This window comes from Rhipicephalus sanguineus, chromosome 4 (genome assembly GCF_013339695.2).
Source record: "Rhipicephalus sanguineus isolate Rsan-2018 chromosome 4, BIME_Rsan_1.4, whole genome shotgun sequence".
Taxonomy (NCBI): domain Eukaryota; kingdom Metazoa; phylum Arthropoda; class Arachnida; order Ixodida; family Ixodidae; genus Rhipicephalus; species Rhipicephalus sanguineus.
Genome location: NC_051179.1, coordinates 88,970,959 through 88,986,515, shown reverse-complemented (window position 1 = coordinate 88,986,515; position 15,557 = coordinate 88,970,959). Strand labels below are relative to the sequence as shown.

The 15,557-nt window shown below is 44.0% G+C and overlaps 1 protein-coding gene across 2 annotated transcripts in view; it reads right to left on the bottom strand.

The window, feature by feature from the left end:
• Positions 1 to 750: 750 nt before the first annotated feature.
• Positions 751 to 15,557, bottom strand: part of LOC119390395 (uncharacterized) — a 255,236-nt gene continuing 240,429 nt past the window's right edge. For both annotated transcript variants that reach the window (XM_049414826.1, XM_049414829.1), the window contains exon 5: positions 751 to 862. In XM_049414826.1, coding sequence (XP_049270783.1) covers positions 758 to 862 — 105 coding nt within the window. In that variant the 3' untranslated portion in view covers positions 751 to 757. The remainder of the gene's footprint in view (positions 863 to 15,557) is intronic.

Genomic DNA, 15,557 nt, shown 5'->3' with positions numbered 1-15,557 from the left:
ACAAAACAGGAGCTGACACTCTTTTGAGGAGTCCTCGCCATGTAACAAACACATCCGGTGCAGCAGTTGGCCGTTGTTTACCGAGTTCTAAGAAAAAACCTGCCGGAGGTTACTGTGTTGCGATTTCTGAAGGCGGTGCAGGACCGTGCGTTTTAGGTTGTCGTGCGCTGTAGGAGAAGGTGTACCTGCAAGCAAGGCGTCTGAGCGTCGTCGATGGTGGGTAGCGCAGCGACGACGCGCAATTACGTTCATTTTGTGAAGTGATGTGCTGGAATTGAAAACGGGCCGGACCTCTACTTGCGTAAACCTAATCCGCGGACTGCTGTCGAAAAGGGGAACAAGTTGAAGCTTTGCTGCGATAACAGGAGACGTAATCGTGGGGTCGCCTCTGCCTGTAGGAGTAGTAGCAGAGTCGAGCATAAGAACTAGTGTTCGAAAACACGTAAATGCCATGGGTCACCACTTGTTGGGAGCTCGGCTTAGCGAAGGCAATTTATGCACGTGTTGGGTGCTTGGGAAAGAGAGGAGAGTGACATCTAGTCATGATTAAAAGCAGCGTTAGAGATACCTTGCTCCACGGTAGCTTCCAGCTTTACCTTTTCCGAACACGCTTTGTAAAATACGTGGATTCCAGCCGAATCTTCGTTCACAAGGTCAAACACAAAAATAAGGCTAAGTTTACCAAGTCGTCAAAAGACATTTTATTTCCACTTGAGTGATGCCTCGAAGTGCTTTTTTCTTGCAAAATGAGCGCGGTTCAGTAGTCGGAGCACGTCGCTTCGATTAGGTCACGACAAGTTCCGTTCTTACATATCCCAACCCAGCAATGTTGTGGACCTCTTTTCTCCTCTAGCTTGTAAAACTGCGAACAAATAGAAAATAACAGTATGAAGGCTCAATAAATAAGAAATAACACGTTTTAAGAAACACTGATGCCTTAAAAGATGTAATGATAGTGCGCCTTAAAGGGGTCATGACATGTTCAGCCAAAAAGTTCTGGTTCTCAGCGAAAACAATAAGAGGAGGGTCTATGGGGCCTGTAAAATATTGTAGAATGGACTTTAATATGCTATTTTAGTGCAAAATGAGCCCCAGAAGTTAGTAGCTGGGTGATTCCACGTAAGATCGAACAAACGATGGCTGGTCGACCTCTTAAATTTAGTTCAAAATTTTATATAATATTGCCTGATGAGTGGAAAGAAGAGATCCGCAATTTGTTTTGCCGCCAAAATTTTTTTCGAAGCACAGGAAATCAATAACGACGAAGAGGTGGAGTGGAACGCTCAACCGCTCTGCTGTTTTGGCCAAATTTCGTTATGAATTGCACAAAATATATTAAAGTTAGGTAGCTGAAATTTATATACCTAAATATATGCATGTTTTTGCTTCTGCTCAGGTATTTTTAGTTTTTGTGTGACGCGTAGATGGTTTTATAAAAAACCTCAAAAATGACCCAATTGGCAAAATTTTCTTCACTTTGAAGGTCTTTATCTCAAAATCGCCTCGTAGCAGAGCTACAAAAATTCCGCATTACGTTCTTCGCATGCTTATCCACCAAACTGCCAAATCTTGTATTTATATACCTTTTCAGTAAAGAGATATGATCGGGCTAAATTCAAGAAAACACCGAACAATGGAAACTTCTGACGACAAATAAAAAAAAAAACATTTTTTAAATTTCTTAAACTTTGTCCACTTATTCTCCTCCACATCAGCTTTCACAATCATTAAAAAATGTTGCATAATGTCGTTGCACTAATAGTTACGGCCCATCCAATGAGACCCTTAGGCAAGGATGGGCAATTCCGACTGCTTGCCCAGCAAGTGTATAAAATGCAGGCAGGATTGAATTTCTTTTTATTAAAAGGTCAGCAGGTACCTAAAAAGGTGTCGCCGGCACTGAAGACGTTAATTTTGAAAATATTTGGTCACTGCAGCGGCCACGAGCGCGGGGCTACCGATCAGGCGCGCGCGCACCCGAGATGCTCGTTGTAAGAGACGGTGCAGTGAGAGCTCGTTTTCGCGTCCTCAGACCGACTGAGTTCGAAACAGCAACACCTCTCGGGTGACTTGAACGCACGTGCACCGGTAGTCGCAGTTATCTGGTTAATTGCGTCGATTTCGTTTTCAGGGGGCATAAGAATGTCATCGTTAAACTGTGCGTTCCGTGAAGATCTTTCATTGCAGTGGTAGCAATAGCACGCGTAGCACAAGTAGTCCGTCTCATTGATAGTCACTGATCTTTCGGGCGTTAAACGTTCCTTCAAAGCATTTATGTCTAGGTCGGTAACTCTGCGAAATTTTGGCTTCTTTGCAATAATTAAAGGAATACTGACACAATTTTGAGACATCGCAAAAGGGACATCTTTTGCTTCGTTGGTATGCAGTGTCCACGCTGTCCACACATTGGAGTCGGAGAACACGTATAAAATATTTCAATTTGACTGTGAAGTTTCGTCGCTGAGCATTTGCAAGCCAGCCACACTGCAAGGACATTATCCCGACGAGTCAAGACAGTTCCTCCGAGTTCGCGAGTTCTGCGTCCTGCATGTAGCCTAAATCGTAGAAATCACTGTCAGGGTCACTGGACGACAATTCACTCATCGTTGTCTATTCCATCACGAGCAGATGACGGATTTCCCGCTAGTACGTCGCGAGTTTCTGTATCTCCATGACGTCACACTGCTATGAAACGACACTGAGAAGCCACCCCCTCGATATCGACACCGAAAGGATCTTTTTAAGGCGGCGCTAATTAAAATACATAGGATGCATTCCCAGGCACCACAATAGTCGTTTTAGGTTTCTCGACACCAGTATTTTTTTAGAGCAACAATCTGAATTTTTTTAAAATTCGTGTCAGTACTCCTTTAAGCTTTTTGTGCTTCGAAAGGTAGTCTCCACAATAGACTCATTCAGAGCTATACTTTCTCGTCATGAGACGCACAGGAGGAGTAGAGTAAGAGCAAAGCACAAGAACTATCCGCGCCGAATGAAGTGTGAACAGCGCACGGAACGCGAGGCCAGTTCAGGCCGTCTGCTGCCGACATCTAATATAGGCAAGCGCATCCGGTTACCGATAGTTTTGCTTTTCTTTCCTTTGGCAATCCATATTTTGCTTTGCCACTGGAGCGCCATGTTCATGCTTTCTACACACTGGCCTGGTGTGCGACCGATGGCGGCGCTGCGAACGGCGCCTGTATGACGTCAGAGCGGGGATTCGCGCGCTTTCGTCTGCTACGTAGGCCCGGCGCCGTGTTGAAACCACCCTTGTGGTAAATCTCAACAAAAAAGCAGTTCAATTGGCTATCTTGCGTACGGTGGCTACTGACGATGTTCGAACAACCGTGGGACTGATTTTAACGTTCATTTAGAACTACAACTCTTTGTTTTTTAGAACTGCGGCCGCTTGTCGCCGCAGCGAGTGCTGCGCAATGGTGAAGTACTGCTCTGTGCCTCAGTGTACTTCGTCCGCTCGTGAAAAAGGCGTTAGCTTTCACAACTACCCTAAGGACTCAAAGCTGAAGAAGAAGTGCATCGCAAGCTCAGAATGGGAAAGCGCCCCACGCCTTCATCGACCGTGTGCAGCAAGCACTTCGCATACAGTGACTTCTGCTACCCACCGTACGCGCGACTCTTAGGTAAGCTTGTGACCGTGATTAAGGGCCCCGCCAATACTTAAGGCGTTTATTGCACGCAGGCTATAAGCATAGGCGACTTACACCAGGTGTGGTGCCGTCCCACAACCTGCCGCGAAGGCCCCTAGACAAAGAGCCGACGACGCGGCTTCCGAATCGCCTCGAAGGAAAGCGTGCCTCATGAGCTCAGCTGAGCGGCGCAGGATATTTGAGACCACGGCTGCACATGGATGGCGTACATACGTATTTTACTGATGAAGGCAAGCGCGCGCCTAGCGGACTGCTTATCATAACGTCATAAGCGAAACCTGTTGCCACTGTTTAGTGCACATTCTCTAAAAGTTTTCACCTGAGGCAGTGCAGACGCTTTTTTAAAAGCGGAGCTCTTTAAGCTTTTCGTTAGGCTGCGTGGGGTGAAACTGCACCCAGCTTGCCTTTGCCACGTTAATCTCTGTGGCCCTGTGCGTGGTATAATTAGCGATTAACTATTTGTTATATTCTACTACCCATATGCGACGGCCCTGTGCGGTATTAATAGGAACTACGACGTAATATCGTTCTCACTGAACCAACATTACGGGACAAACTGCGATCATGGGCATCGGCAGGGGGGTGTGCAACAAGGCGGCACTTGCGCACTTGTTTGCAGGACGAAAGCAGCGGCGGTGATGCGATCTCCGTTGACGGCCTCGACCGCGCATTCAACAACGTGGCCTGCGTCGTGCACCGCCTCACCCTCGATGAGGCACCGCTACCTTTCACAAGCTTTATCTACATACTTGTAGATGCTGGAGAAGGGGACGCTTACTGAAATATCGAAAGCACCACCCAAACTAATCAGTATCGTACGGCGGAAACAAGATAACGAGCGAGAACACTCACACATACTTTCACTTTCTAACCAGCAATGCGGCCGGTGGCATCGGCGCACTCATCGACCATCCGGGGGATTTCTCGGCCCTGTCGATTGGGCCGCAACTAAAACAATTCAAGATTACACTCGAAAACATTCGTTGCAGGAGTTAGTTGACCTTCGCGAGGCTGTTCGTTCGACAAAGTTCCCGCGTGAAGCAGACGATCCGCATACAGGAGCAGCGGCTGCTGCAGCGTGGTTGAGAGCGGAGCCCCCGCTCTGACGTCACACGCGAGAGGGCGCCACTCTCACTGCGCCGTCTTTTACAACGAGCATCTCGGGTGCGCGCGCGCCTGGTCGGTAGCTCCGCGCTCGTGGCCGCTGCAGTGACCAAATAATTTCAAAATTAACGTCTTCAGTGCCGGCGACACATTTTTCGGTACTGTTGGCCTTTTAATATAAAGAAATCCAATACTGCCTTCATTTTATACACTTGCTGGGCAAGAAGTCGGAATTGCCCATCCTTGCCTAAGGGTCTCATTGGAGGGGCCGTAACTATTAGTGCAACGACATTATGCAACATGTTTTTAATGATTCTGAAAGCTGATGTGGAGGAGAATAAGTGGACAAGGTTTAAGAAGTTTACAAAAATGGGGTTTGTTTTAATTGTCGTCAGAAGTTTCCATTGTTCGGTGTTTTCTTGAAATTAACCCGATCATATCTCTTTACTGAAAAACTATATAAATACAAGATTTGGCAGTTTCGTAGATAAGCATGCAAAGAACGTAATGCGGAATTTTTGTAGCTCTGCCACGAGGCGTTTTTTAGATAAAGACCTTCAAAGTAAAGAAAATTTTGCCAATTTGGCCATTTTTGAGGTTTTTTTTATAAAAACATCTACACCACACAAAAACTAAAAATACCTGGGCAGAAACAAAAACATGCATATATTTAGTTGAAAAAATTTCAGCTACCTAACTTTATATTCTGTGCAATTCATAACGAAAGTTGGCCAAAACAGCAGAGCGGGTGAACGCTCCACTCCACCTCTTCGTCATTATTGATTTCCTGTGCTTCGAAAAAATTTTTGGCGGCAAAACAAATTGCGGATCTCTTCTTTCCATTCATCTGGCAATAATATATAAAATTTTGAAATAAATTTGAGAGGTCGACCAGCCATCGATTGTTCGATCTTACGTGGAATCACCCAGCTAGAAACGCCGCCCACCGACAGCGACCACCTTTTTGTAATGGTGTGTGTGACGTCATGTGCAGCCAATATCTTCTACCAAAGCTTCAGCCACTGCAAATCGTTTGATTCGAATGCGAAGCTAAAAAAAAAGCTCTAATAGTTCGATTGCACGCGGTGCTGAGCACTAAACAGAATCGTCCGTCAGAATGCAGACGCGCGCAAAGCAAGAGCTTGTGACGTCACGGTTCGCGACAGCACCAGTGTTGCTCCACTCTCAGTCCTCCTTGCGTGTTTATAAAAATATTCAATTATAGACTGAAGCTCGACCAAATTGGCTAAAATTTGACCAGCCTGTCTGTGAACACGCCTATTTAAAGGAGCACTGACATAACAATTTTGCAACTCCCTTTTACGTTGCAATTAGTAGCTGATCGCCCACTCATCACGACTAGACACGTGTCTTGCGCTTGCACGCCAGGGCTTTAATTATGACTTCGGGATGCTTACGTAGCGTCCAGTCCCAATTTTTGATTCAGAGACCTTTGGACTAGGCTGGTTATTTTGCAAATACAGATAGCGAGGAGAGTACACAAAAAAATGCATACGCACGCGCTGCGAGCTGGGCCCTGTGTGCATGTGAGCAGTGCAGTGACAACTACGACAGAGAGCACACGCAAGGAGCATGTCAGCCCACATAAACTCGTGATGTACACTCTTAAAAAAAAAGGGTGTCTGTACTGACTACCTTTGGGTGGTAATCGCCTTGCTACACATATGATGACCTTTCGGGTTGTCAAACGACTCCCTTCGTTCTTCAGACCAACGACTCCCTTCTTCACAAGCAGAGAGAGAGTATGCATTACTCCCAACGCAGGAGTCTACGCGACTACCTTTTATTTCCCGCTAGTACCTATAGGTAGTCAGGGTGACCCCTTTGCCATGGTAACACTGACCCCCACTGGAGCGTTCCTTTAACTCCGTTGTCCTTAAGGACAGTGGTGTACATGACTCCCCTGGCAAGAGTCAGTGTGACCACTTCGTGGTACTCAGTGAGACACTCTGCAAAAAATAATGCGTTTATTTTTCTTCCCGGTCCATATTGATGAAACTTGCTCAGTTTAGGTTTACTTATGTGGCGATTTCAAATATGCAATTATCTGGAAGAAAACGCAGTTTTAACACATAAAAATTTCATGTGTCTTGATGAGCAAGCCTTTCCAAACTTGAAGAGTTACAAAGTAAATCGACATATCGCTATCGTTAGGGGATAAGAACTGTATGCAATAGTTTTAAAGGAGTTTACTCCGCTGTTCTGGCATAATGTTCATGAACCCACTAGCCCACATACGAACTCGCGTTTGAAACCCATTTGAGTTAAAAGTTACGTAATATTCAACCCTCGTGAGCGAATCACCATCTAGACATACACTTACTGGTCAACGTTCAGCATACTATGACTATTGTTAAGTGGGTTTAGAACATGAATTCTGGTTATGTTGCATACAGTTCCCATTTCATATTATTGTGATATGCTTACTTTGTAACTCTTTCAGGTTTGTAACTCGTGCAGGCCTAACATGGCACATGAAATGTTTGATATACTTAATTAACACGACATATAATAGTAAAAAAATATTTGCATTTTCAAAATCAGCGTACAAATACACATAAACTAAACAAGTTTTATAGAGATTGATCAAGAATTTCAAGAGAACTTCAAATCAGAGCGAACACCATTAGGGTTTTTATCTGACAATCGACGAAAGTTGGTGCCGCTACCTCTTGTTACTCAACAAGGCACTTCCACCGGGCTTACTCAAACAGGAACACTGTGGTGAATGCATGACAGCCGCAACAAGTTTTTGTAGCAACTTTACAGTGGTGCACTCGATTCCTCTGGGGGAAATAAAATATTACTCGAAGTTTATATAGACGAGTCTCAGAACAATTGCCGCTCGCGTAAAACAACAAAAAATGTTTATTCTAGAAGAAAGTAAGCCATGCAACACGGAAACAGAAGAGATGCGGACAGCTCAAACGCTAGCATTTGGTTTGTCTGTGTCTTTTCTCTTTCACGTCTGCATGCCTTCATCCTACAATGAATTCCTATAAACAAACTGAGTTTTCTGTGATTCGTAAAATTATTCTCTGAATCGGTTTTAAACACTTCATGCCATTTCATACATGTTCACATTGTAATGACAACCTACTGTTTTATCAATAAGCACCTAAACTATAGGCACAACATCCTGCGAATAATGCGTAGTCCTTAGCCACGTCACCACCATTGTTAAGCAATTATATATATATATATATATATATATATATATATATATATATATATATATATATATATATGGGTGTGTGTGTGTGTGTGTGTGTGTGTGTGTGTGTGTGTGTGTGTGTGTGTGTCATTCCATGCCAGTGTCCCATATGTGGCGCTCGCACATCGCAGATTTTGCTGATAAAATTTGTGCCTTTTTCCTGTGCCACATGGAGTATTGTGGCAAAACACTCTTGCTCGAAAAAAATTTTGACAATCATGGTGCCCCCTCGAAATTCGCTTCTATTTATTAAACTGTACCTAATAGAAAAATGTGTATAAAATCTATTTTTGTGTGTTGAGCTACGAAACCGCGCTTGCGCTATCGCAGAGGTTCAGCTTAGTTGTCCCATTCATTATTTCCGATTTTTTTGTGTTTGACTACCAGCTACGTAGCTTCAAAAACTACAAAAATCTTCAAAGTTCCTGAATTTTTCTTGAGCTATCTGGAACTCACCCTAACCAATATTAATAATAGCCTGATTTCCAGGAAAGTGTATTTTAGTACAGAAATGTTTAGGGATAAAATAGACTTCAAATCTTTCCGAAACAATTGTGATATTAGAGAAAATGTACGATTTGTCGCATGTTTGACCGTATTTTTCATACTGATGCGGTCCAAGTAAAAATCCTCGTCATGTGGCGTTTGATAGAAGACTTCATCGTTAAGTAACGATGAAAGTCTAATCAAATCATTTTTTTGTTTTAAGGAAGAAAATAATTTTGAATTTGGCCCTCCGAACGCGCAGTGCATTTCATTTTGTTGCCACTTCGCCGCAAAGCACGTGGTCGCCCTTAGAGCTGACACTCGTCACAGGCAGCGGCCAGATGCGAGATGTATGTCAGTGGCTCGTGAGTGGTCGAAAGTCTTGTCGCGCTGTCAGGGCAACGAGTAATGAATTTGCGTTACAATGTGAACTTGCTAGGCGGGCCCAATGGGAAGTATGGACGCCCGAGAGCAGCGTGTGGAGTCGTTGGCACAGTGTGCTAGAGGGCCGTCTGCACAACTAGCATACACATACTGAAAGAAATAATGCACACTGTATACACTTCTTTGTCAGGGTATACGTGTTGTACAGATGGCCCTCTAGCACATTGTGCCAACGACGCCATAGGCTGCTCTCGGGCGTCCATACTTCCCATTGGGCCCGCCAAGCAAGCTCACATTGTAACGCGAATTCATTACTCGTCGCCCTGACATCAACGTGACAAGACTTTCGACCACTCACGAGCCACTGACATACATCTCGCATCTGGCCGCTGCCTGTGACGAGTGTCAGCTGCAAGGGCTACCACGTGCTTTGCGGCGAAGTGGCAACAAAATGAATTGCACTACGCGTTCGGAGGGCCAAATTCAAAAATTATTTTCTTCCTTAAAACCAAAAACATTATTTGATTAGACTTTCTTCGTTACTTAACAATGAAGTCTTCTATCAAACGCCACATGACGAGGATTTTTACTTGGACCACATCAGTATGAAAAATACGGTCAAACATGCGACAAATATCGTACATTTTCTCTAATTTCACAATTTTTTTCGGAAAGATTTGAAGTCTATTTTACCCCTAAACATTTCTGTACTAAAATACACTTTCCTGGAAATCAGGCTATTATTAATATTGGTTAGGGTGAGTTCCAGATAGCTCAAGAAAAATTCACGAACTTTGAAGATTTTTGTAGTTTTTAAAGCTACGTAGCTGGTAGTGAAACACACAAATTCGGAAATAAAGAATGGGACAACTAAACAGAACCTCTGCGAGAGCGCAAGCGCGGTTTCGAAGCTCAACACACCAAAGTAGATTTTATATACATTTTTCTATTAGGTACAGTTTAATAAATAGAAGCGAAATTCGAGGGGGTGCCAGGACCGTCAAAAATTTTTTCGAGCAAAAATGTTTTGCCACAATACTCCATGTGGCACAGGAAAAAGGCACTAATTTTATCAGCAAAATCTGCGATGTGCGAGCGCCACGTCTGGGACACTTGGCATGGAATGACCCATATATATAACAGCTACAGAAAGATCACGGAGGTCCTGATACTGTAGGAAGGTATTTGACACACGACGTACGTTTTAGCACTACGCTAATGCTAAAATGTACGTCGTGTGTCAAGTACCTTATATATATAAGGTATGATATATATAAATATATATATATATATATATATAAATATATGTATATATATATTAGCGGTGGTATGGTGAGTTCTGTACAGAACTGAAATACAGAAACACCGTCCAGAAATACAGCGAGACACATTACTGTCAGAATGAGTGAGATATGAAAAGCAATAGTTTCGCTAACATCGTTCATTACTGTCAAATGCGGCAATATACTAGACTTGCATAAACATTAGCATAGCCAGTCACTTTTTATGAATAGGAATCAATGGCCAGCCATCAAGCACTTCTTTGCGACATCCATTACATATTTTATGTGGCATACAGCGCAAAACATGCAACATGTGTAGTTCTCATGCAGTACAGCATTCTCATGTAGTCATCTGAGATACAGGACCCGAATAGGTGACACAGCTTGCGTGCATGAGCTTGGCAGTGTCGTGTTCCCAGACCATGTCAGGGTCAGGTGGCATTCTGGCGAAAAGGACAGCAGGTTGCACTGATTCGAGACGACTCACGGCCAGACCTTAAGCGTGGCTATTCCGAATTCTTGGACACGTCTTGACTACCTCGAGACACGAAGTTTCCAAGGAGGCTTCCTGGTCAAATGCAGCTGTAGAGCTTCAATGTGCAGTCTTGAAGCAACCTGAAATAGTCAAATGCACAAAAACAAACACATGATGACAGACAGATCGATCACCTTTTAATCTGATAAGGGCAGCGCTCACACACCAGATTCCATGAAGTGTCATGGCAATGAACAAAACCAGGGATACTCATTAACTTTGCTGTACTTTGAGGGTCTGTTACTCCCTTAGCCAGCTGCAACTGTTTCCGTTGCATGACCTCCGTACAATTAGAAGGATGTTTTTTTAGAGAACGCATATTTCTTATCAAAATTGTATAATAGTCACGCTCAAGATGTTTTCGCTCACGCACTCTATGTCAAGAAGGAAATAGTTTGCTGCAACTAAAATGGCAATGAAGAGATTAATAACAAAAACTCATTAATTAACTTTTAATTCCTGCCTTGGAGGTAGTTGTTTATATTAGAAAGTTGTAGCGCGTGCCAATTTATGGCATACACATTTTTTTTTTATCGCGAAAGTTACGCGTAATTCGTGGTATTCATCCACGAATTTCAAGGATGAAATCGAAACTGATAGCGCCTGACGCGCAGGAAACGTCGCTTCTCTGTTACGTAAGCTCGGAGCTACACGTGAAAAGAAGGTGATGATAGTTTAATGAAGGTGGGCCGAAGCAGAATGTGACCAGAAAAATCTGCAAGCATTCAGAAATGCACAATAGCTTATTATTTGGATGCGATGTGTGGTACTTATCTGTAAACATAGAAAGAAAAGGTTGATATTACTGCGGTTTCGGTTGCGCGCATCTCGAAAGAAACAGATGAGCACCAAACGCCACATGCAAAGGTAAGGCGATCCGCTGGCGCAAGTTAGATGACTTGCCACTTTTCACGAAAAGGTACGACCACGACGCGCCTTCATTCGAATTTCGTCACTCCCTTGTCGCGGGCAGCTCCGGTCTGACGTAACAGAAAAACCGCGTTTTCTGTGCGCCGGACACGATCAGTTTTGATTTAGCCCTTAAATTTTCACAATAAATATCTCGAGTTACGTAAAACTTTAATGATTTCTGAAAAATGGGTATGCCATAACGTGGCACGCACTGCAAATTTCCAATATAAACAACTGCCCTCAAGTCAATAAATAAAAGTTAGTTAACGGGTTTTTGTTAATTAGTCCCGTCAATGCATTTTTTGTTGCGGTAGAATATTTCCGCCTCGAACTAGAGTACCACTGGAGCGAACTAGAGTACGACTGGAGCGTGACTGTCACAGAATTTTTTTATAAAAGATATGTATTGTCTGAAAAAAAAATCACCCTGTATAGCATGGCAGCAGTATTTTAATAATAATAATAATTGTTGGGGTTTTACGTCCCAAAACCACGATAAAATTATGAGAGACGCTGTAGTAGAGGGCTTCGGAAGTTTCGACCACCTGGAGTTCTTTAACGTGCACCTAAATCTAAGCACACGGGACTAAACCATTTTCGCCTCCATCGAAAATGCGGCCGCCGCGGCCAGGATTCGATCCCGCGACCTGCGGGTCAGCAGTAGAGCACCATAACCACTAGACCAGCAGTATTTTAACGAATACCTGTAGGTCGCGGGATCGAGTCCCGGCCTCGGCGGCTGCATTTTTGATGGAGGCGAAAATGTTTGAGGCCCGTGTACTTAGATTTAGCTACACTTAAAGAACCCCAGGTAGTCGAAATTTCCAGAGCCCTCTATTACGGCGTCTCTCAATCATATCGTGGTTTTGGGGCGTTGACTGCCGAATGTTATAATTAGTTTAACGAAGAAAACGGCAAAATGTGTATACAGCTACACGAGATATGGCGAATGTACGACAAGACTAGGCTTGCCTTCACTGCCTTCTTTCTGTCGCGTCATTGTGAGCATGCCCTTCTAGTGCCTGGCTTCAGAACAGCTGCACGAAGATGCAGCTATTCTAAAGGCCTAATGTGCCATTTTTTCTTCAGATCTATATCAACAGGCAAAGGTCTTGTTTTTCCATTTGTCTGGAAGGACAACCCACCAGCCAGCGTTGAGCAGCATAGAGGGTTGGGAGCAAACTCAGGCAAACTGTGCAGCACAAACATCACCTCAAACCTCAAACAATTGAGGTGATGAGAAGCGGTCAAACAAAAAGGAACAGTGCTGAAGTGACTTATATACATATTAAAAACAACAGCTGATTATGGCACGAAATTAGAACAATTAAAGTGCATTGTAAAAGAATGTCAAATGAGGTACCCTGCTGTAAAAAGTGCTAAATATTCATTGCAGACTATGGCGAATAGAATTCAAATAAGATATAGCGAGAGTTTCGAGGTATAATGACGAAGTAATAATTGCTAGAGATTTATGAGCGAAAAGCACGATACGATTAAGCGGTGCTACATAGTGGGAGACCACGGATTAAATTTAACTACTTGGAGATCTTCAACGTGCACAAATCAAAGGGCATGGGAGTTTCTGTATCTCGCGCCCATCTAAATGCAGCTGCTAGGGTCAGGAATAGAACCCGCGTCCTTGGGCTTCGCAGCGTAACGCTTCCAAGTCCATTTTAAAGGATTTCTGTCCACTGCCCACAACATCACTGTAGACTGTATCTTTGTGTTGAAAATAATACCGAACTGAACCACGGCTGGTATAACAAAGGCATGCAATATCCACGCAACGCAGCGTTTGAGCAGTATGTTTACTGCCATTATTACTAGCTGGTGCTGTGTTTACTATAAGGTACTAGCACCACACCACATTAGACAAAGCAAGTATCACAGGAGGATGAGGTTATGCTCGTATGCAGTTTGTGGACAAAAAAAAAAACCTACAACTTTGAAGTGAACTCACATTTACCTTTGTTGCATGATAATTTTTAGTATCATAAGGTTAAGTCACCACTGTTTCAATTAAATGAAGCCGTGCTACAAAAGCTATTGCATCAAAGTTTTATAGCAGTTACGCGCACACACACACACACACACACACACACACACACACACACCACACACACACACCACACACACACACACACACACACACACACACACACACACACACACACACACACAAACAAACAAACACGGCGAGAAGTTCGAATATGCAGCGAATAAATACGTATTGAACGTGTTTCAACGTCTGGGTAGCAAAGGAAAGAAACAGTAAATTCTAGAGTTTCACGAGCCAAAATCATGATCTGGATATCAGGCATGTTGGGGCCGGGTGAATTAGATTGATTTTGATCAGCTGAGCTTACTTACCCTTCAAATATATATCGGTGCAACGTTGCTCTACGTGTCACCACACTCGACTTGCAACCGAGATTTCAACTCGCAATTTCATGTTTTTCTGGCATGTATGGAATAAGGAAACACGATATTGGCGCGCACCACTCCGTTTTACCCGCTACTGGATAGTCCAGTGCGGTTTTCGTGGTTGCCAAGCCATTGAAACACGATAGCAAAATCCGTGCAACTGGAACATCAGAAAGACAAGTGGCAAAGCTACGTGTGAAGTGAATAAAAGAGTTGTAGGCAGAAGCCGGCAGAACTCACCTGAAATCTATAACGATCGTTAGAGCGTCGTCCACAGGCTTCGTCGTTCTACAGTCTGTCGGTGCCACTGGGATCCGTGATGCGCTGCCATCAGGGGCGTAGCCAGAAATTTTTTTCGGGGGGGATTTCAACCATACTTTATGTATGTTCGTGCGTGCGTTTGTATGTGTGCGTGCCTATATACGCAAGCAAAACAGAAAAAATTTCGGGGGGGGGGGGGTTTGTGTGCGTGCCTAGTGCTCGACGTTTGCTGAGCGATTTGGTGGCCCGCGCGGATTATCGTGAAGATATAGTTTAGCTGTGGCGGGCAGAAATAATGACCACGCGCGCTATAATTCTGGCAGTATTGTCGCTCTTTAGGAGACGCGGTAAAGCGTCGCCTTGATAACCGGTCTGCGCTGTTATCATGCCAGCTTTGCGGCACATGTTTTTACGGCCGTCGAGTTAGATGTGTTCCCGATCGCCAGTGCGTTCAACACCATGCACGTCCATTTCACTAATAAGCGTATGTTTTCTGCCATACATGCTGTCGTAGGAATCTACAAACCTCGCTTGCAAACGTGCGAAGATTCGCAAATTTGTCAGCGCTGCCATTGTTAAACGTTGTCATAACTCTTAATGTTTCGCTTGGGGGCAAGATTTTTTAAGAACCCTGTTTACTTGTAGACGTTTTCGACGCGCTGTTTCAGCAATATCGTAACTGAAGCCATAACACAATACCTGCGTAATTCCACATTTTACGATCCCATGCTATATATTATCAACCAAAAGTTTTCGGTATACCACAAGCCAAAGCAGCGAACTGTATCTTGGTCGCTGCCAGTGAAGCTTTCTTTTAAAAAAAAACCCCACCCTGTATAGACGTCAGACTCTGGAGTTTCCAAGATGTGTAGCGCCACCTGTCGGAGAAGTATTGAGTAGTGCATAGACCGGCTCTCTCGCACAGTTTGCTATGGGACCAGGTGCAACCAGCGAGTGCGAAACAACGATTGAGCTTAATATCGCGCGTGTTTGCGCATTTAGCACTCAGAACGAGAGCTGTGAATTGCTCTCCGCTAGTCGGACGCGCCACCGAGCCGTCGTGAAGTGCTTGCTGGATCACTCGCTTGAACGACGGCGAAAACAGCAGCAGACGAGAGCCCTCCGCACGCTACGAAGAAACTCCGCAAAAGACGCACTGTTGCGTTGTGAATTGCCACGGACGTAAAAGACTGAATAACAACGTTCAGTTTTACCGATTTCTATAGTTGTCGTACGAAGGAGAAAGGCGAGAGCGCTGGATA